The sequence below is a fragment of the Sturnira hondurensis genome, unplaced genomic scaffold (genome assembly GCF_014824575.4).
Source record: "Sturnira hondurensis isolate 20B ecotype Veracruz unplaced genomic scaffold, ASM1482457v3 Scaffold0007406, whole genome shotgun sequence".
Taxonomy (NCBI): domain Eukaryota; kingdom Metazoa; phylum Chordata; class Mammalia; order Chiroptera; family Phyllostomidae; genus Sturnira; species Sturnira hondurensis.
This window is the reverse complement of record NW_028080037.1, coordinates 12,514,242-12,536,455: the sequence shown is the minus strand read 5'-3', so window position 1 is coordinate 12,536,455 and position 22,214 is coordinate 12,514,242. Positions and strand designations below refer to the sequence as shown.

Below are 22,214 nucleotides of genomic sequence, written 5' to 3'. Positions count from 1 at the left end.
CACCTCGTGGGTTCTTAGAGGTGACTGGGAAAGTCCCCAGGGTCTACCCTGGTGAGCCACCTGGCCTGTAGACACTAGGGAGGTGTGGGGGGCTACGTGGATGGAAAACACGTGACGTGGCTTCTCTCTCTCTGCCACCTCCACTCACCAAGCTCCACCGCACCCTGGCCACTCCAGACCCCATCTGGCACTTTGCAGGCCCCAGGGATGGTCGTGAGCCCGCACCTGAGTGTGTGTTCCCATCATGCTCAGGACAAACCCCAGAGTCCCTGTCTCAGCCCATCTCTCTAACTCACCTGGTAACGCCCCCCACCCCCCTCACCGCACCCTGCCCCCCTGTTCCTGCTGTTCGTTGGGCACACCCAGCCCATCTGCACCTCAGGATCTTTACGTAGGCAGGTCCTCTCATCTGGGATGCTCTCCATCTGGATCATTGCATGGCTCCCTTGCTCCCTCCCTTCAGGTCCCCACTCCAACCTCGGCTTCCCACAGAGGCCTTCCTGGGCCGTCCGAACTAAACGACGACGTTCCACGTTCCCAGGTCTGTGTTTGGCCCGGCGCTTCTCACTGTCTGCAAGCAGCCTGTGTACGCATCCGTTTCCTCGTTTAGAATCTGCCTCCTGCACCAGACTGTCAGCTCCGTGAAGTCAGGGGAGCCGCCTGTCCCAGTCGCCTCTGTTCCACCACCAGCCCTGGGCACAGCCCTGTCGCGAAGGTGGTGCTCAGTGTCTGCTTGTGGGTGAAGGAGTGACTGAGTGGACAGATGAAGGAATGACCGCCCCTCAGCCCAGAGCACCTCTAGGGGTCAGCGCCACCCGTCCACCAGATCCCACTTAGCTCACCTGTGGGAAATTGCCCCCTCCCCCCTCCCCCCTGAGACGTGATCAAATACTCCTCCTCTGTGCTTTATAGGAAGGAAAACCTATAGGCCTTAATCGGAACGGTGATTGCCTGTGGTTTGTCACGGTCCCCTGATACAACACGGATTCCTCCTGGCACGTAGGGTGCATGAAACACCATATAACAGTAATAACAACCCCTACACACTTGTTAGGAGGATGAGAAGCCACTGCCAGTGATTATTGCGTTTCCGGAGCACTCCATTTCTCCAGCCACTGTCCTGTTTGCTTTGTACGTGTTATTTCAACGTGACGGTGCATGCCAAGGGCTCGTCGGGTCTCCTGGCTCATAATAACTGGTCACTTCATAGTTGCTGTTATTACTGGTTGTAGTAATAATAGCTAATATCTACTGAATGACCGAGGGGTTTCATTGCCTTATGCAACGATCACAGCAACTCAAAAAGTCAGACTTATTGCTATCCTATTTCACAGACAGAAAAAATTAAAACTCAGAGAGAAGTCGCTCACCCCAGGCTACACAGGTAGCAGGTGGAGGGACTGAGGTTTGAAACAAGGTTTGTTTGACTTCAAAGCTTGTGAGCCACGTTCTATACCAAGATAACCCGCCTGTCCCTGGAAATCTTACATATTTTATCAAATGTAAAGAGTGAGAGAAGGAAGAGAAAATAAGAAAGGTGCCCGCCGCCCAGAGCTCTCAGCAGGCGGTCTCTGGAATCAGGTGACATTACTGAGAAAATGCAAATCCAGCCTGTCCTTGATTAACTTATTCAGAGTTCAGCAAGCAAAGACAACATATTAGATTAACGCTAATAGAAATGAGGTGCTTCTCCAACCTGCTGCTAAACACGTTTGGTTTTCCTCTGGTTCAGCTCTGTTGGGTGCAGGATGCTGGGTGCAGGGATGCTGAATTCAGGGATGCTGGGTGCAGGGATGCTGAGTGTGGTGATGCTGGGTGTGGTGATGCTGTGTGCAGAGATGCTGGGTATGGTGATGCTGGGTGCAGGGATGCTGGGTGCAGGGATGCTGGGTGCAGGACTGAAGCTACAAAGGATGCAGAGCCCATCACACGGCAGGAAGGGGAAGGAGTTGCTGCTCGGGGCTGAGCTGGGCAGGAAGTCTGACTCCGTGGGTGCAGCTGGCACCTACCGTGTGTCAGTCCCCCCTTACTAGGTCCTTTACCTCCCCCAGCCTTGAAAGAGACCTGTGCTTTGAGCAGTGGAATCAGGGTTCGCCTCCCAGTTCTGCAGCTCGCTGCTGGCTGTGCAGCCTTGGGCAGGTCGCCTCCCCTCTCTGAGCCTCAGTTTCCTCTTGGGGAAAAGAACGACTTAACATTAGACTGTCGTCATGACGATGACATGGGGCAAATCGATTGCGTGCTCCCTGACGGTCAGGTGCTCTTCTAGGCACTTTGCATTTTTCGCAACAGATGAGGTGGACAGTGTTATTAACTCCATCCTACAGGGAGGAAACACAGGCACAGAGAGGGCAAGTGACCTGCCCAAGGGTATCCAGCTGGAGGAGGAGGGTAAAGCAGTGTTGGAACCTACGTCACCTCACTTCTCAGGGCACAGAGGGTGCTCAGGGCAGAGTCGGGAAAGAAGTGGGAACTTAGTCAGTGCCGGTGATTGTGGTTACTGATTTGTAATTCTGCAGGAGAACGCAGAGGGGCACAGGGGTGATAGGACTTGCCCAAGGGGACACCACACTGGAGTGGGCATCTTAAAGGACCACTTTCCAGATGGCCGAGAATTCCCAGCAGGAAAATAACTATTTCTTGAGTCTCCACTCGGTGCCAGGCCAGGAGCAATCCCACTTTTAGCATCTCCAGCAGCTTGAGTCATAGTGCAAGGCTTTGGCTGTGCAGGATTGGAACCCAGGTCCGGTGGATTCCCAAACTGTTCTTCTAGTAGGTGCTACTGCCTCCTGTTTAAGAATCTGCTCACAAGTAGGAAATAAAAGGAACACACATGAGGCATATTTAGCTACCCTTTTAACAAATCACCTTTTTTGAAGAGAGCCCAATTTCTTGGAAAGGAAGATTAATTGAAGCAAAAGAAAAAAAGAAAGGAAAGAAAATAACACCATCTGGGGTGCGGGTGGCGTTTCCCCAGGTGCCCACTCGCTCCTGAGCTCCCCGCTCGCTGGTGTCTGTGCTTCAGATGAACAGTCTGGCCGGGCCAAGGTGACCGTGACCATCTCCACGGTGGTTGGGTAGCTGGGGAGACAAGCTGACAGGTCGTGTGGGCTCAGCCGTTCATCCGCCCTCACGGGGCCTGTGACTTTGGTGTACCTGCCTGGCCTCCCCTCCTCGTCGGAGGGACTCTGCGACCAGGGTGGGATCTGAAGTTGGGGATCGGGGAAGGTAGCTGAAGTGGGTCAGCAGTCACTACACTTGGAGTTGGCTCGCATCCAAGTCCAAGTTCAGCGTGTCTGGGCCCTGAGCACCCTCCCGATCAGGTGTCAGTGTGGCTGTTTACGATCCCGAAGCCCGCGGGCCACAGGGAGGTGAAACCTCCCCCGATGTAAAGTGGTTGGAAGGTAGACCTGAGCTTACCTTTCAAGTGAGACTCGGGTGTAGGAACCTGGGCAGATCGCATAGCTTCTAATTCCATTTAGGAAAGAGTAACATGAGTGGTCACCCGTCAGAACATCCGTCACACGCCAAAACTGAGACCATCGCACGAGAGACAGGTGTAACAGTCACTGGGATCAGTTTCCTCGTCCACAAAATGGGTTAATAAGAACAGTTTTGGTGTGGCATTTAAAAAAATTAGGCGTGGCCCATAGTAATGTACACAGCATGTAGTAGGTCCTCAAAACATGAGGATTTTATTTCCCTTTCTCTCTCTCTCACATGCACACACACACACACACAACTGTTGATCTATGACAAAGACCCCATACTGCCAAATAACCTTTTTCTCCCTTCCTCTTTCCCTCCCGACCTCCTTCCCATTCTCCTCTGTCCCCCTCCCACACCTTCCCTTTTCCTCCCCTGCCATCCTTGGACACTCTGTCCTCTAGCGAACTATTGAGCCGAAGCCGGTGAGACCCCCCTCCCCAACACCTCCTACGGGCATCCTCCCAGCTTGGGTGTGAACTTCGTTTATGCCCCTGGTCACAGGGCATGATTCCATCCGTGACAGGAGGGACATACCTTGTTGAACAAGCACAGTGACAAGACATGGGCTTCTCTAAAGATGTGGCCACCCCAGGGCAGCGATCTTTCTTTCAAAAATGGACTGTTCTTAGTCGACCGAATCACCTCTGTCTTTCACCAGAAATTCAAGGTGGTGGAGGTCGAGGTGCATCTCCAGCGGAGCTGACAAACTCTGCAGGGAGCAGGGAGGCATCGGGGGGCACGGGGTCACGAGCCTGCATCTCTGCTGGACCCTGCTCCGCACTACGTGTGAGGGGCAAGCAGCCCACAGTGTAAACAGGCAGCTCGCAGCCAGGGAAGGTGGTCAGGCAGCTTGTGGTGTTGGCCTCAGTCATTCCCCGGGAGGGCCGTGGAAGTCCATAGCCGGCTGGGTCCTCCGTCCAACCTCCAGTTACTTCCAAGTGGAACAGAGGGAAGAGCCCTGGGGTGGGGTCCCACGGACCTGGATTTAAGCCTTCGTTCTGCCACCAGCTAGCTACAAGGTTGGGGCTCCCCCACCCCACTTCGTGCAGGTCGTTGCAAACATCCCCCGAATCAAGAAACAGCAAGCAGTAGCTCAAAACATAGGCCAGAGTGTGTGCGTGTCCAACCCTGGCTCCACACCTGCAAACTGTGTTTCCTTGGGCGAGTGGCTTACCCTCTCCAGGCCTCAGTTTCCTCTTCTGCATAGAATGGGGATGTGAGCACTCATCTCGTAGGATCATTGCAGACATTCAATGTGCAAGGCGCTTAGCAAACTCTGTCCAAATGAATCATAAGAATTGTAAGAACACATGGGAAAGGACTTTATAAATAATAAAGTGCCATTTTCGGGTGTGAGAATTACTGTTTACCACGAAGCCTAGGAATACGTTTACTACTTTAAGAAAACGAAGTGCAGGGTTTAAAATCAGATGGTTGTTTTACGTAATCTTACATTTTCCCCTGGATGGAAGCATTCGCTTGGCCCACGACAGCGGCAAACTGCCAGGTCCGCAAACGGCGCTGTGAATGGCCAGCTTCGTATTCCACTCACCCTAACCCCGTGCCTGTCGAATGCGAGGCTGTGGTGGGAACATTCACAGAAATCCTTCCACTCGAACCTCATCGGGCTGGTATTTTCATCCCCGCTATGAAGAAAACCAGGCCTCAGGGAGATGAACTGGCCTGAACTCCCCAGGCCAGTGCTAGAATGTGAGGAAAGTGAGCGGACGGCCGAGACCTTGAGCCCAGCATTCTTCCAAAGAAAACTATCTGAAGGTGTCTTCTTGTAGAAACGATAGCATGCTTCCAATGTCCGACTCTTCAGAGCTTTCCTAACATGGGTCCCATCTGCTTGGCGCTTACGGAACGGCCTTGGCTTGGATTCCCATGTGCCCACTTGTCACCAGTCAAGTCCAGGGCTTTAACCTTCACCCTGGCCACAGAAGGGTCCCCCGCTGTGCTCTGCTGGCCTCCACTGCCCTTAGGGACCAGATTCTGCCAATGTACGTGACTTTTAGTCTCTCTTGTCTGCTTTTCTGCTCAGAGGAAGAAATTGCTACCCAAAAGTCAAGAAGGCCACGTGGCCGAGGCACACTGCTCCCTCCCGTAACCCTTTCAGCCTTGACCCCAGCCCCATCTGACTTTTCTCCTCTCCCCAAAGCCAAGTACATCGGCTGCTACCTGGATGACACCCAGAGTCGGGCCCTGCGAGGCGTATCCTTCTTCGACTACAAAAAGATGACTGTCTTCCGTTGCCAGGACAACTGTGCAGAACGGTAGGGCCCTGCATCCCAGACTCCATTTACTCCACAACCCTTCCTTCTTAGGCCCCGGCCTGTGGCATTCTCTCCTTTCCCACAGGAAGGTGTCATGGAGGGTGAGCAGGTGGCCACAGGAAAGGGTGCTACAAGAGTGTGTGTGTGTGTACACATGCATGCAAATAAGCAGGACTGTTTGGGAATTGGTCTGTGGGGGGGTTATGGCTGTGCGGTCATGTGAGACTGTGCCAAGGAATGAATGTACAGGGTCCAGTGTATGCAGTGAGCTTGGTTGTGCTTGTGAGCTTCATGCCAACACATAGCCATCTTTAGATGCGAATGGCCGTGCGTGCCAGAGTCCTTGTGAGTACATGGGCAAGGGTCCAGCACTGTGCTTGTGCGTGGAGAAGCACCAGCGGGGGTTCATGTGCATGCAGGTGTGAATCTGTGAGCAGGAGGTGTGTGAGCTGTCCTGGGGAAGGTGAGCTGCAGCCTGGGCGTCAGGGGTTACTCAGTGGTTTCCCGGTAGAGAACCCCCTGGTTTCTCTCCCAGGGAGAGACACTCACCTGCACAGACCGTGTTTTTTAATAGAAGAAGAGAGTGCTGTTTGGGGTTAGAACATGCACTGGAGAAGGGAGCTGACTTTCCAAGAGTGGACGAGCCCCCAAAGGGCTGGTGAGCAAGGATGGGGCTCCTCAGGGGAACCTCTGCAGCTGAGATATCCCTCCCGATTTTTTTCTACCACACGTGGGTGTGGGACCAGCTGGTTCTGGCCCCTACCAGTCCCAGTGTGGCTTCTTCTTTATACCCTTAGTTGGAGGGCTTCTCTTCAGCTCGATTTCAGGGGGTTCTCAAGGGTGGTGGTCCTATAGTTGAGCTGTAACTTTGATGTGAATGTGGGAGGTTGTAAGTACTGCATTTACCTGTGCCGCCATCTTGACCGGAAGCCTCACCTAGGAAACTTCATTATTTTTTAAAAAAAATTTTAATCCTCATTGAAGGAAACGTTTTGATTTTTTTTTAAAGACTAAGGGGGAGAGGGAATGAGAGAGAAACACCGCTATGAAAGAGAAACATCGATCAGTTTCCTCCTCTATATACCCCAACCAGGAATTGAACCCACAACCTAGGCATGTGCCCTGACTGGGAATTGAACCTGCAACCCCTTGATATATGGGATGATGCTCCAACCAACTGAGCCACTGGCCAGGACCACCTACAAAACTTTAAAAACTCTTGCTGCTCAGGTTCCACCTGGACCAATTAAATTAGACCCTTGGGAAAGGGAACCCAGATGTGGCACCCCATTTCAAAAACCACTACAGGAGGGTTTCTAGGCCAAGCTAAGTCATCTAGATATTTCTGAGTGCAGTGGAAGCCACTGGGGGCTTTAGGCAGCGGAGTGGTGTGGTCTGTTTTAATTGCTGAGAGGTCCTCCCAGCAAAAGCGACAGCAGCGTGGCCAGGGTAACTGATCGGGAGTGTGTGGAGGTGTGAGTCTGGGAGGGTCTCTCTCCCCAGCCGACCTCCTGAAGTTCAGAGTGAACTGCCTGCGCAAGCTGGCAGTTCCCACCGGTGCCACCTTGTGGGACCAGTGCTCTGCCCGCTGCTCCCTGAGGAGCCCTCGTGGTTCTGGCCACTGTGGGCGGCACAGTAGAACTGGACTCATCCTATGCCCCTCCTCCCACCCTACCCCCTGCAGCCAGAGCTAGCGATACCCTGTTCATCTGTTTACAGAATGGGTGACCACAAAGAGCCCTTTTTAGGAAAAGATTCCATGATTATGAAAAAAAAAAGTGAAACCCTTGCGGTGCCTGGATTTTTTCGTTTTAAGGGAAGGAATTTTTCACTTGGCTGCACAAGCGACTTTGGCTTTGCCCTCTTCCAAAGGGATGCTCGAGTCCCTGCCTCCTCCCCTCGCTCCAGCCCCTCCTGAGGGACATAGAGCATCATTCCTGGGGGGTGTTTCCGGGAATCAAGGGGCTGGACTTTGCCATTTATTTGGCTCATTGCTGAGACAGGGAGGAGCAAGAGAGTGGGGTGGGGGGAGGGGCCCAGGATGCGAGGGGGTGTGTGTGTGTGCAGTGTGCCTTGTGCCGAAGGTGTATACAGTGGGTGCCAGTATGGACGTGGTGTGCCTGTGAGCGTAGGTGTATGGGAGTGGAAGACATCAGGCAGGGATGAAGGCAGGCTGTGGTCGCTAGGGGTCATGGTCCCCAGAGCCCTCCTGTCCCCCAGGTGTCCACACTGGGGGAGTGTCCCTGTCCCCGAGGCCTCCACGGTGGCAGCTGCCCCAGCCTGACAGCAGCCTCCCCCAGGGGCTACCTGTATGCCGGGCTGGAGTTCGGCGCCGAGTGCTACTGCGGCCACAAGATCCAGGCGGCAAACGCGAGTGAGGCGGAGTGCGACATGGAGTGCAAGGGCGAGCGCGGCAGCCTGTGCGGCGGCGCCAACCGCCTCTCCGTCTACCGGCTGCAGCTGGCCCAGGAGTCGGCCCGCAGGTGTACGTGAGTTGGCCCCTGCCCCTCTCCGCGGCTCCTTCCTCGGCCCTCGCCTACCTACCCGCATGTCTGGCACGTGCCTTCCAAGGGTCCCCATTGCTCCCGTGCCCTTGGGTGCGCTCCGAGGCTGCCACCGTCCTGCCCCAGACTCACCTCCCACCCTACCCCACGCAGAGTCCTTTGCTCCAGTTACTTGGAATGTTTCCGCCTGCCCTCTTCTCTCCCATCCTGAGCTGCCTCCTGGACCATGGCACCCCACATCCACACCCATCTTCCTCCTTAACAAACTGAGCTAGAGCCTGAGCGTGGCCTGTCCCTCCCAATTTTCTGAAAGCAGATGGTCTCTGACGATGATGACAGTGACGGTAACGATGACAATAGCAAACGATGCATCTTTTCTAAGTGCCTTATACAGAATAGTATACCTGATTCTCACACTGATGCTAGAAATAGGCACAGATAGCCGCCTACTCCCATTTCACAGATGAGGAAACCGAGGTTCAATGTAATATAAACAGCAGAGAATTTAAACCAACTCCAGAGCCTATGTCTTTGATGCTAAGCCCACTGCAGGGTCTACCTCATTTACCTTCCCTACAGCCTTTTCAGGCAGGGATGTTACCATTGCAAATTCTGCACCGAGGTAACTGAGGCTTCATGAATTTAAGTAAACCTGCCCAAGGCCACAGTCTAATTAAAGGCGACTTTCAGACCTACCAAAAGAGCCTTGGAGGATCCTCCTGGTTACCCTTCTGATGCTGTCAGGAGATGCACAGGAATCCACAACCCGTCGCTAACCCTGGAGCCAGCACTTCCCAAATTTGAAGGTTGCCGATGAACCCTACAGGGATCTTATGACAATGCAGGCTCTGATTCAGCAGGTCCAGGTGGATTCTGCATTTTTAAGGAGCTCCCAGGTGATGCCAGGATGCTGGTCCAGGGACCACACTTTAATCGATCAATAATCAGACCCCAGTGCAGTTGACAAGGCCAGCCCAGAAGGTCGGCTTGGACTTGGCAGAACTTCACATCTGCCTGCAGAGAGAAGTCTCTTCCATGCGAATGCCGCTGTTTATAAAACTTCATCGTTGGTGTGCTCGCTAATGTGTTCTGTCTTTCAAGGGCTGTGTTTCTGAAGCCCTGGTCAAGCATGCTGCCAGTTTGACAAGGGGCCGATTTCTGCAAATGGATGCCCTGCCCACCTCCCCATGGGTCTGAAAGCCCAGCTGGCAGAGGCAGTGTTGGAAACCCAAGCTGGAGAATGTCCACACAGCGAGTTCCTGGTCTGGCCACTCATGTAACGAGGTTTTAATGTGATGGCAGATTTATCATCCTCATCACTGGGCTCTGTATGCCAATGTGTATGTTGTTTGGATGGTGACCTTGACCATCGGAAGAGATGGCCTTGGCTTTGTGGGTGTTCGGAGGGAAAGCTGCTGCCACTAAAACATCCTAGTGGATGAGGCTGAGCCAGATAACAAGATCGGGGCTGTAGGTGCCACTGGCCAGATATTAGCCAGACGTCCTTCTGGTTAGTGTTCAGATGGGCTGAACTACTAAGATCACCTGTAATTATGACATGCTCATTGAGCATCTAAGCTTTTTCAATAAGCTGAACTACATCTACATGCAAAGACCTGGGTGGTTGCTGGCGAGCAGCCCCTAAGGTGTCTAGTGGAGAGACAGGCCCAGGACCACTGGGCCCTGTTCAGGCAGGAGAGTGTGTACAGGGAGTTTCGGGGACGTGCTCTGCAGGAGGCAAGGGAGCAACATTTGAGCTGTGCCTTCCACTAAGAAGGGGTCAAGGTAAAAGGGAGGAGCCACACCTTCTGGCCCTGAGCAAAAGTCCAGGGTCCAGTAAGATCGGGTATTGAATGCCATGTTGGAAGCACCTTCCTTGCTGATGTCCCATTTCGCCGTTTTGGAAACTGAGGCCCGGAGAGCAGAAGTGGCTAAACTGAGCTTCCTTGGGGAAGGCTCCCAGTGGATGGCTGTTTGACTGGGGTCTCAAAAGACACATAAGATTTTGCCTGGTGGAGAAGAGGAGGGTATCCAGACTCCAGACAAGTTGCCAGGAGGTGGGTGAGGGATCTAGGCAGAGAAAATAGAGTGTGCAAAGCCTAGAGGTGATTTCAGGATGGAATGGGCAGGCGTGATTTTTTTGGAGACTGTGGTACCTCTGAGGGACTGAGCCTGGGCTGGAACCCTGCCTGATCTCTGACTTCTGGTCGGGGAGCTCACTCACAACAGGGCTGTAGACTCCTGGGCCTCTCCTACTGGATTCTCTTTCAGGAGAATTTCTTTTTTAAAAAATCTATCTATTTGTTTACTCTTTCCCATCACTGTTTATCTCCCCTACCACCTCCTCCACCCTCACCCACCCCTACTATCCCCACACTTGCCCGTGGGGGGGAATTTCTTGCTCCAGTTTAACTCCCTTTTCTCCCTGACCCCTGATTTCTCCTCTGCCTTGTTTCCCGACTCTAGACAATAGGGAATCTCCATTGTGTTGGCTCTGACCCAGGGGCACCCTTGGCTTCCCGTTCCTGGGGTCTGATTTGCACACAAATACATGAGAAAGGGAGGCCTCCAAGTCACTGCCACGTGACACGAGCTGGTAGTCCATCAGGAAGCAGGTGGGAGGGAAGCCAGATTCCATTCGTAGGGTCGTTAGTTGAGTCTAACCCTGTGTTGTAATTGTGCATCCCTGAGCAGTGGCACAGAGCCCTCCATAATTGCGAGGATTCAAAGGAATCCTTGGTGTCTCCCAAGCACCGCCCGGGTGGGGGGGGGGGGGACAGCCCTCTTCCGTGGGGAGGGGCTGGAGTGCTCCTACGGCAGCCAGTGGTGCGAATGCCTGAAGACAGCCCGCTGCTCTGCCTCGACACAGCCTCTCACGCACGGGGACTCTTTGCCCTCGGTACAAAGGAACCGAGAAATGGACTTCCTTCTTGGTTGGATTACATTTTTCACAGCAGTTTGCTAAATGTGTCAGCAAGTGTAGCTCTCCTCCCGGGGGCAGAGGCCTGCTGGTGATTGGAGAACATTATGGCTTTATAGGCTGTTGCGAGAAATATCATTTGCCTGAAAGATTCTTGCAAGACTTGGTTTGCAAGGTTCGCTTAGAACTACACGGAACAGGACCCGGCAGGCCTGCAGGGCGGCTGTCCATGGTGCTGACCACCCTTTGGGACTGCCTGAGGCCCGCAGGACTGAGACCAGCCTCTTCCAGACTCAGCCCTTTCTCCTCTTGTTTTGTTTTGTTTTGTTTTGTTTTGTTTTTCTCTTCTACTTGGTGAAAATATTATGAAGCTTACACTATCATGGGAAGACATAGATCCTTGGCCTATGGTTCACAATTCACAGAGTGGCTTTTGTGCACCATTGCTAGTTCTGGCAGGGTTTTCTTTTCTTTTATTTTTTTGTCCTCCAAAGTTAGAAGGAATTTTGTTCACTGCTTGATATTTATGCTCGCTGATACTGCCTGCTAACCACCACTGCGGGGGAGAGCCTCTGATGGCCATGGGAAGTCACAGTTTGATGGATAGACCGAGTCTGGCCCCTCCTTCACAAAGCCTGGAGGCCTCTCCTTGCCCTTGATGTAGGTCCGGGGCTCCTGAATTTTATAATTCACATGGGCCTTCATGAATTATGCGATGTAGCACCAAGGAAATGACAATGAGAAGTTCCCAAAGCTTTTTTCTCCTTTTCCCTCATGATCGGGGAGAACTGGTCAGCTGTTCTCCTCTAAGCAGAATCCAGGAAGGCTGTGGGAGCAGTTTGACATCAGACACTGTTTCTACGTCAGCTCTTGCACTTGCCTGCTGTGCTGGCTTTGGCCAAGCCACGTAGTCTCTTTGAGCCTCAAAGGCCTCATCTGTAAAATGGGCACAATTCTGACCTTTAAAGATCGCTGTGCCCACCCAGTGAGGTACAGTCGAGACAGCGGCTAGCTCAGTGCTGTTATGGAGTAGTTGTGACCCTCCCCTTCTTCTTTCTGAAATGAAAACTCAATTCACTCTGAGCAGCACCCAATTCAAGCTATGTGAATTCCCATAAGCCCGCAGGAGCCTTTGGCCATGCCTAAAAATGGCTGGTTTGAATGCTCCTCAGACAGGCTCTTTGTGTAATTCAGTCTCTCTCTGATTATAGGTAGCTGCTAACAGCTCCCAGCTCACTGCCTTTCTGCCTCGCCTACATCTTTAATACAGTTGAGCTTGGCCTAATTACTTGGGGGGGGGGCTCTTTCACACCAAGGAGAACTCTCTCTTTCACACCCGCCTTTAAGCCAACGCCTGATGACATTTACTTCATTTAAAAAAAAAAAAAACAGAACAAAGAGATGATAGGACTTCAGAGACACTTGCAGCTGATTCTGGGCTGTTCTTCATCTGCCCCCAGCAAAGAGAGTTGATAAACAGTTGCTCTGCTCACCTCTTGCTAATGAAAAACCCTAGCTGCTGAGGTCATGCACCATCCCAGCTAGCCTGGCAATGAAGCGGTGACATTGTCAGAATGTGGGACATGGGCTTTTGTGATCCCTGGACCCCTCCTGGGGTGGGGGTGGGGGCAGAGGGTTTCTGGGAAACTCAGGCAGCGGGTATGGCCTCTCTGGAGCTCACGCATGTCAGAACTGGTCTGGCCCCCTGCAGAAGAGCAGAGAGGTGGGAAACCGGGATGTGATGTCCAACAAGATTGGGGTCAAGTCCCAACTCTGTTCCTCACTGGCTGTGTGACCTGGAAAGGTGCATGAGTCCTGTTACCTCTCAGGGTCTCTGCCTGCCAACCAGGGTAGGCTGTGGTGAGGATTCGCTGAGACATGGTGTGTGGAACACGCTTAGCGCCAATGACACGCCGTGAGCAGCTGTTAACCATGGCTGTTATTCTTTAGTGAGTGCTGGTCGGTAGGAAGACACTACTCAGGGTCACCACTATGGCCCACGGGCTGCGTACTGCACTGCCGGACAGACTGGGGGCTGTGAAGAACAGTGGCCCCAACTTCTGTACAGAATTTCCCTTGTGGGTTAAAAAATACTTCAAGACCCAAGATATTGTTGGTTGGGTTGCCCTAGAGACAAGGATGTGGACCTCGGTTTGCTTGAGAGGTACCCCGGGATGCACCCAGAGGGGAGAGGGGAAGTGGGGAAGTGAGACAGGGAAGGGAAGAAGCCAATTCAAGGTCACTGCTAAAGACAACTGAAACTTCATCCCGCTGGAAAACCCTGGCAGGCAGTGGAGGTTGTGCCTCAGAAGTGTGCCTTTTGGGGAACAGAAGCCTGCATATTTCTCTTCTCTTTGCCGTCACCAGCTGAGGGTGGCTGCCAGGGTGATCAACTCCCTACAGGCCCTAAGGCCGGGTCCTGGGTGTGTGCTGCAGGTCACTGTCAGCCTACACAGGGACGATGAGTGTCAGGGGCATGTTGCTGGGGCTCTGCTGGCATCTGCTATGTAGGAGCTGGCTACCCTCCACATGTCATGAACGAGCCATGGAGAAAGAAATAGGAAGAGGTGCTGACTGAGCCCTGCTCGGGTCCAAGTGATGTACTTCCAGCCCAACTGTGCAGGGGAGATATGATGATCCCGGTTAACAGGTGAGGAAACCGAGGCTCAGGAAGTGACGACACCCGCCAGGGACACAGAGCTGAGTAAGTGGCTCACCGGGGTCTGTCTGAAGTTAAAACCAATGCCCTTCCCTCTGGGCAGCAGAGCTTTGCCAACAGGAAGCTGTCTGCTCACTGTAGTGCAAGTTCAACATTCATTCTATCACAGAGAGTGTTCGTTAGGAAGGTCAAGGGATCCAGGCTGGCTACTTTTTCTTGGCTTGCCACCATGAGAGATGAGGGGGTCTCTCACACTGGTGGGGAGAACCAGGGGACCCATTTTACAGATGGAGGAAGTGAGGGGAGAAGGAGGGAGGACTAGGTGTCCTGGCCACCAAGCTATAATGGGGGGTGACCTGCAGAGAGAAGTGGCCTTCACCATGGTGCCCCAATCCCTAGGAGTCCAACCTGAAGCCCTCCGTGATCAGGTGGTTTCCTCCCAACAACAGAAATGGGCGGGACTGTAGGAAGGCCCACAGCCAACAGGTTACCTGCTCCTGGAACCAGCTTCCCAAACCTGTTCCCTTCCCCACCCTAGCCCCAGTGCACACCTTGACCAAAGAGAGTCTCAACAGCCGTAGCTCCTGATCCCTGTCGCTGGCCCTTTAAGACTTCTGAAAACCTCACCTTATCTGGTATTCAGAGCATGCACAGTCAGCCCTCTTCTCTAAACTTGGAGGGTCAGGGACTCATTAGCAGATGCTTAAACTCGGAAGGAGGACCAACCACACAGCAGAGCTGGGCCTAAGAGACTTCCTTCCTCCCCACCCCCGCAGCCCGGCCTCTGCCATCCAGGCAGGCAGGAGAAAAATCCTGAGGGGAGAGGCTGGAATAGGGACTCACTTCCTTCTCCCCTTCCTTTTCCTTGAAGTCTGAGGGCAGCAGGCTGGGGGGGAGACAGAGTCACAGACCTTGGCCTGCCCTTCTGCGGTGCTCACAGCTCCCGAGGCCCATTCAGGTCCACCTCTGAGTAATCTGTTCCATGTTCATGGCTCCGTTATAGAGACGAGAACACCGAGGCTCCAAAAGCGGAGAAAAGGTGCCCAAGGTCAAAATGTGAGGACAGGTGGAGCTGCTGCTGTGGGCACTTGGAGGGACCGACGCTGCGCTCCAGGGAGGAGAAGCTGGGGCGGGACCAGAGCTCGGGTCTGCTGGCCAATGGCCCTCTGAGAGCAAGGCTGGCATCCCATTCCCCCGGGGGGCCACTGTTGGCATCCGGCTGAGATCTTGGGCTTAGGCAAGGTTCACCAGTGCTGCTTCGGGGCTTCCCACCTCCCCGCCCTCACTGTGTATGGTGCCTTCTCTGAGCAGCATGACTTCTTCCTTGGGGTGACTGACGAACTTACGAGGCCTCCCTCTGAACACCCCAGGCCATGAGACAGGAGACTCCTGTGTCCCTCCAGGGGCACGAGTGGCATTTGGGGTGTGACAGTCCCTCATCTGGGGGAGAATGGAGGGCTGTCCTGTACAGAAGAGAATCACTGCATAGCCTGACCCCCCACTCCCTGCCGTTCAGATGTGGGAAACTGAGTCAGCCACACCTTGGCCACCACCTCCACTGCCCCCACCTCTGATCAGCCTGGAGCCGGATGTGGGGGAAGTGGTGGCCGGCTGGATGCATGAAGCCCCCGGCATGTTCCGGAAATTAGCCACTTAACCCAGTTCCAGATGTCTTCGCCAGATTGGCCTCCACAGTGAACAACTTCAGGCTACTGGGGGCCTGGGGGCCAGGCGTTGGAAATAATCACTAGGGTGCCTTTGACAGCTGGAATTTAAAATGATCCTGCCCGAACTCCCTCTCTTCCTCCTCCTCCACCATCCTTCTGCCCAGGGCAGTAATTTCTTAGAAATCCCTTATCCTTTACTCCGCACATGCATATAATGTATATGCACATGCTAAAGACATGTTCTACACTATACAGGCACCCAGACACAGTATGGATAGAGGTGTATGGTTTGCAACTTGCTGCACTTTTTTCCAAGGGTTAACATTTTGTTCAGTGAGTTTTTTGTAAATGACGTTTGTCATTTACAGAAGGTTTGTCACAGAACGTCCCCTCTCAAAGCCCTGCTCGCTCATCTGTAAAACGAGAGTTGACTACAGACCTTGCAGTGTTTTTAGGAAGGTCAGTGATGTTTGCAAAGGTCTCAGCAGAGCGGGTCACACATAGTAAGTGCTCAATAAACGCGCCTACTTCGTTCTCCTGGGCTTGACGCACGCTGCGCCAACAATGCCTTATGCAAACGCTGTGCTTCTGGAAAGGTATGTACAACTTTGATCTGAGCGCAGCTGAGCCCATTTCAAATGGGCCTCATGAGTCTTTCCATACATTGGACAGGAGGGCTGCTTTTTTTTTTCAGTTTGTCTTTATTACATTAAAAAATACATATTCACTGTAGAAAAAGAAAAGCTTTACAATATGATGGGAATGAAAATCGCCTATAATCCTACTCATGCCAGGCAGGAGTTTTCCAGAGAAACAGGACCAGAAGGACATTCGGTAGGACACACAGAGGCAGAGGTTTACGTTTAAGGAGCAGACTCACACGACAGGAGGCTAGTGGGTCCAGAAGCTGTAGGGCCAGTCATCGGACTGGCCACACGGGAGGTGGGAGTGGACGCTGCAGTCTCCATGCAGAAACTCTTCTGCTCTGGAAAACCTCCACTTTGGTGCTCTGGCCTTCAACTGATTGGGCGAGGCCCACCCACATCGTTGAAGGCAATCTTCATAGTCAACCAATTGGGATATTTCCAGATTGGGTTATTTCAAAGGGAGTCCCTCCCACGTATCAGTCCCTGGGAGCCTGTAGGTGCCCCCTAAAGCCTAGGATGAGGGGAGCGGAGGGCCACCCTGGGACTTTGAGGAGGGGCAGGTCAGGCCTGAGCTTCCCTCCATTGTCAGGTGCTCCGCCCTCCCCTGATGAGATCACGCCAGTCCTCCAGGCGTCTCTCATCTCCCCGAATGGGGGACACTGTGGCCCAGCAGCTCAGGGCCTGGACTGCTGACGGAGATTCCGGGACGGAGGAGAACGTTGACTCAGCCAGCTCATTCGCCTCCATTTCATTCACTGTGTGATCCTTGGCAAGACTCTTGCCTTCTCTGGGCTGAGTGTAAAGTGCTTCCGTCAGAAGGTGGTTCTCCCAGCCGCGATCTGACGATGCCCTCTCCCTCTGGCCCTCCAGATGGAAGCGCAGTCTTCCGGGGCTGCTTCCGCAGGCCCGACAACCTCTCCCTGGCCTTGCCTGTGACGGCCGCCATGCCAAACATGTCCGTGGACAAGTGCGTGGACTTCTGCACGGAGAAGGTGAGACAGGGACCCCAGGGGCAGCAGTGTGGAATGGCTGGAGGAACAGGGTGCCTGGCTGGACAGGGAGGTCATGGCTGAGATCCATGACATGGGGAAGGGGCGTGCCCATTTCCTATAGATCCCAGGCGTAGTAGTCCTACAGGCCTCTGAGGAAGTGTGTTTGTTCCGATAGTGAGGATCACCCAGGGATGAAGGTGACGTTTGAACTGGGTCTAAAAGCATGAGTAGAAGATTACCAGGTAAAGGCAAAGACCACCCACCTTGGGTCAGAGTGAGGTCCCCATCACTGGAGGTGTGCAAGCTGAGCAGGGCAGGCATGGCGCCCAGGACTTTGAGCATTGGAGAGCTGTTGGCCTGGATGATCTGTGGGGTCTTTCTCAGCCTAAGATCCCTGATGGCCAACTGTGTAGTCTTCCTCCCTAGCCAGACAGTGAATGCCACAGGAGTAGGGGCGGGGCCTTAAACATCTTGTGCCCCACCCCCTAATTCCCAGCACAGCGCAAGGCACGTCACCAGCTGTGATGTCTGAGGAGCCCCCTTCCTCGCTCAAGATGAGCTAAAGTACAGAAGGGTCCAAAGGAGAGGCCCTCTCCTCCACCACACGATGGCCCATTTCATTCACTCACTCAGCAAGTATTTAATGAGGACCTACTTTGTCACAGACCCTGTGCTCAGCGCTGGGGATGCAGAGTCCACCAGGTACGGCCTCTATCCTCGGGATGCTGGCATTTGCTGGGGGTCAGCCTGTGGCCCCTCCTAGGTGCTGAGCCCACACCCCGATTCCTGAATGCCCCCACCTGCTCTGAGTTGTGGCTGGCCCGGAGGCTCCCACCCCACGAAGCCCCTGTTGAGAAGACAGAGAGGCCATGTCATCGCGGAGGCTGCTGAGCACTGCGCACCTTCTCAGTCCGCCCTCTGCCCCACGGGTCACTGTTTTCTCACAACAAGACTAGGGGTTGGGGTGTTCACCCCCATGTCGCATGCAGATGGCAACACCAAGGCTCAGACAGGTGAAGTCACTCGCCCAAGCTCACAGCACTAGCAAGAGGCAGAGCTGGGACCAGCTCCTGGGACCGGCTCCAAATCCATGCTCTGAATTCCTGAGCTACCCCAGAGGCACCACGAAGAGGCTCCAACAGCCGTTCAAGGGCAGCCAGGTGACCTGAAGCCACCCAGCATTTCCTGATCCTTTGCTCTGTTCCTAAGAGGTGCCCTGGAAGGTGGGGGCGAAGTTCATGAGATTAAAGGTTCGACTGTCATGAGGTCCAGCTCTCCATCTTGGGCAGGAATCACCCACACCTGCCACGGCATCCCCCAGGGTGGGCAGCCCTCCATCCCTGAAGCCCCGGAGGACCCTACAGATCAGCCGGAGGTGGGGGACAAACACATGTGGGACAGCGAGGTTGCAGGGCAAACTGGTGTGACGAAGGGTCAGAGGCCCCACTGCACGCGGGACTGGATGGGCTGTGGGAGGACAGGAAGGCCCCTCTGCAAAGCCCCCTCTTCCAGCTTAAGGGCCAAAGAGAGAATGGAGCGGTTAGTCCACCCATGTGGGCGGGGGAGCAGGGCTGCTTGTGCCACGGGTGCAGGGTCCGAGGTTTACAGTCCCAGAAGGCTCCAGTGTCTCACAGAGGTTAGAAAACGTCCTCAGTCAGGGCACAAGCTGACCCACCTCCTTTCTCTGTCTGCCTCTCTCTGTCTCCTCTTCAACTAGGAGCTGCAATTCATATTTAACACCTGCTAAACAAGACACAAACCTACTCTGGCAAAACTCACAGGTCCCAGCCATGTAGGGGCGACCTTGGCTCGTGACCAGATTATTCCCGGAGCGGCTTTGGGGGGAAATTCAGGGCTGTGGGTCTTGGATAGAGGCGGACTGGACAAAGGACAGTCACCCCCCCCCCTCCAGATCTCAGGCCAGTCCTGCTGCCACTTAGGCACTCCATAGAACAAATAAAGCAATTAGGAACCTCTCTCCCAACAGAGACCGCGGTACACAAAGTTCCCAGTATCCTCTTTGGCCTGGAAGAATGGCTTTAGACAGCTCCTCCCAAGGCGGGGGGTTTCGTCTCGCTGTCAGGCCTGGGGCACTGACCGTGGGGGTCACACACCACGAGAAAGGCATTAGTTTTCTAGTTTCTTTCAAGTCCTCAGGCAGAAAGCTCATCTCGGTGCCAAAGTGCCTTTAACACCTTTCTACCCGCAACTAATCCTTTCGCAGGAAGAGTGGAGCCTACATGGGCTCAGGTTTGGCAGGCAGAATGCCTTAGTTAGAATTTAATTACACTGTTGCATGTCTGTAGTATTTGCACGTCTAGTATGGAAACCCGGTGGGTGCTGCTTGCCCCCAGGTACTACTTGTGGGAACGACACAAAGTTTCCTCAGAAAGTGAAGTCCCAAAAGGTGAGTCGACTTAGAGGAAACAGACAGATGAGTCAATCAATGTAGTACAGGGAAACGGAAAAGCAAACGGTCACTGTGTAAGGTCATGTGTATGTTAATTAGCTTAATGGTGGTGGTTCATTTGCCGAGTATCTGTTTATCAAGATATCAAGTTGTACACCTTAGACCAGGGGTGTCAAAGTCATTTTCACCGGGGGCCACATCAGCCTTACAGTTGCCTTCAAAGGCCGAATGTAACTTTAAGACTGTATACATGTAACTGCTCCTTAACTAGGGGCCAGGAGCTCTGCGTTCGGCCCTTTGAAGGCAACCTTGGGCTGATGTGGCCCCTGGTGAAAATGACTTTGACACCCCTGCCTTGAATGTGCACAGTTTTTGATTGGCGATTATACCTCAGGGACACAGGAAGAATACATTAATGCAGGAGCTACGGAGACGGGGCCAAATGGTAAAAGCTGGGTTCGCTGGTGAAGCTTGGGGACCCTCAGGTTGGGGAGAGCAACGGGGAAGGGAATGCCACTGCAGCCCTACGTTCCCCGTCTGGCCGTCTGGGGACTGATGGGTGTTCTTCCTCTTCCTCTCCCCGTGCATTCCCAGGAGTACCCGCTGGCGGCGCTCGCGGGCACCGCCTGCCACTGCGGGTTCCCCACCACGCTGTTCCCGCTGCACGAGAGGGAGGACGAACAGCTCTGCGCCCAGAAGTGCAGCGCGGAGGAGTTTGAGAGCTGCGGGACCGCCAGCTACTTCATCGTGTACCAGACGCAGGTCCAAGGTAGGCCCGGCCGCCCCCGCAGGCCCCCGGCGTTCTCCTCCCTCCCAGAGGTGCCCGGGTCAGTCCATCTCACACCGGCCAGACCGCGCAGGCCAGAGGGCCCAGGGCCGAGCTGGTGAACTTGGCCAGACTTAGAGATCCTGGGTGGGCGACAGAGGGTCCCAGGCAAGACAGTGTGGGTTCTAAGGACCCTCAGCTCTCCCCCTCATACTGAGGCCCTCTCCTGGGTGGCTCTTTTCTTGAAACGGAGGCAGTGACATTGTGCGGGGAGACATCTGGGCTGGGATGGGGAGGGGACCTGGGTCTCCAGCGCAGACCCACTGCAGGACCCTGGGCAAGTCGCTTCCCCTCTCCGGGCCTCAGTTTCTCCCTCTGCAAATTGTTGACCTGCAAGGGCCCTTCCAATTCTAGGATTCTGTAAGTGTACCTATAAGTTCTTTTTCTCTTTCTCTCGGTCACCCTTCCCACTTCGACCCTTCCTTTGCTGGTGGAACCCATACTCACTGCTTATCTCCTCCTCTGTCTCCTGGGGCCACTGGGCCGAGATAATGATGGCGCTGGCACTGGCAGTGGTGGCACCTAGGGTTTCTCGAGGGCTGTCTCTGAGCCATGCTCGATGTGAAGCCCTCCGTTTGCTTTGTCCCCCTCAGCCCTCCTCTTGGGTGGGAGCCGCCATTAAGCCCACTTTACAGGGAGGGAAACTGAGGCCCAGAACAGTTAAGGGACTTGCCTGAGGGCAGGCTGTTTATACCATGTCTAGATGAAACCCTTCTCTCCTGATGGGGACATAACAAAAAGTGGGGGGCCTTTTGGAGGTGCCTTGCAGGACACTCTGCCCAAAGGAAACCCCGAAGCAGTACCCCAGTATCTGAACATACTGACCATGGAGTGTGCCCCAGGCCTGTGCCCAGCCTCGCCTCACTGATGCTGCGAAGCCCACGGTCAGCCTAGGATCGGGGTGATGTCACTCCCGTTTACAAGTGGCAAGAGCACAGCTCAGGAGCGGTGGGCACCAGCCAGTCACATGTCCATGAGGGCGATTCACCTTCGGGTCTCTGGCTGCACAGCCCCAGCTAGCAACCCCTGCCCACAGTGGGGAGGACGCTCCCCACACCTTCGGAAGCCTGGAGAGCCAGCAAAACCCCACAGGGCTGGACCGCCTCCGCACCCCCAGGAACCAGGTGGCTGTGCGCATGGCTGGGCAGGCCGCACACCACACAGGCACGACCTGCAGGGAAAGAGGCGCCCCAAGGCCCGCCTCACTCTGCCCATCACACCAGGCACCCTGGACACAGCAGCACATCCTCCCGGGGAAGGAGGCGGCTCCTGATTTGCACAAACCCTGCTGTAAGAAGCAGAGACGGCCCCCCCATAGCCCATCCCCTGTTTGGCCTGAGGGGGGTCCCAGTGATGGGCCCTTGTGGCTGCTTCCCAGGCGGCTGCAATCCAGCCGGTGCCTGGGGCCTCATTTATCAGGTTCATCCTGGGCTCTGTTCGCCCTGCAGTGAGGAAGCCGTCATGTTCCTGGGCATCCAGAAGTGCCGCTTGGTCTGCTGGGAACTGGGTTGTCCCAGCCTGGGGGAGGGGCCCACACAGAGTAATTATCCTATGACCCATTTGATGTGGATAAAACAGACACTGGAGCCCTTTCAATAGCAGAGAATGAGGCCCTCATCAATGGGTCTGCTCATCCCCAGGGCCCTGCCCCCAGGTCATCGCTGACCTTCGGTTTTTCCATGTCAGGCTTTGCACTGGGGATGTGGAAGGCAGGGGGAGGGAGAGAGAGAAATGATTTGCTGTTCTGCTTATTGATACATTTGGTGGTTGATTCTTGAATGTGGCCTGGCAGGGGATCTAACCCACCGCACCCTTGGCACATTGGGG

General features: G+C 54.3%; 1 protein-coding gene across 1 annotated transcript in view; it reads left to right on the top strand.

Annotated features, from left to right (window-relative positions):
* The window catches only part of WSCD2 (WSC domain sialate O sulfotransferase 2), a 94,698-nt gene that overhangs the window by 53,870 nt on the left and 18,614 nt on the right, over positions 1–22,214 (top strand). The window contains exons 3-6 of the mRNA XM_037052359.1: positions 5,648–5,762; positions 8,063–8,247; positions 17,030–17,151; positions 20,156–20,330. Coding sequence (XP_036908254.1) covers positions 5,648–5,762; positions 8,063–8,247; positions 17,030–17,151; positions 20,156–20,330 — 597 coding nt within the window. The remainder of the gene's footprint in view (positions 1–5,647; positions 5,763–8,062; positions 8,248–17,029; positions 17,152–20,155; positions 20,331–22,214) is intronic.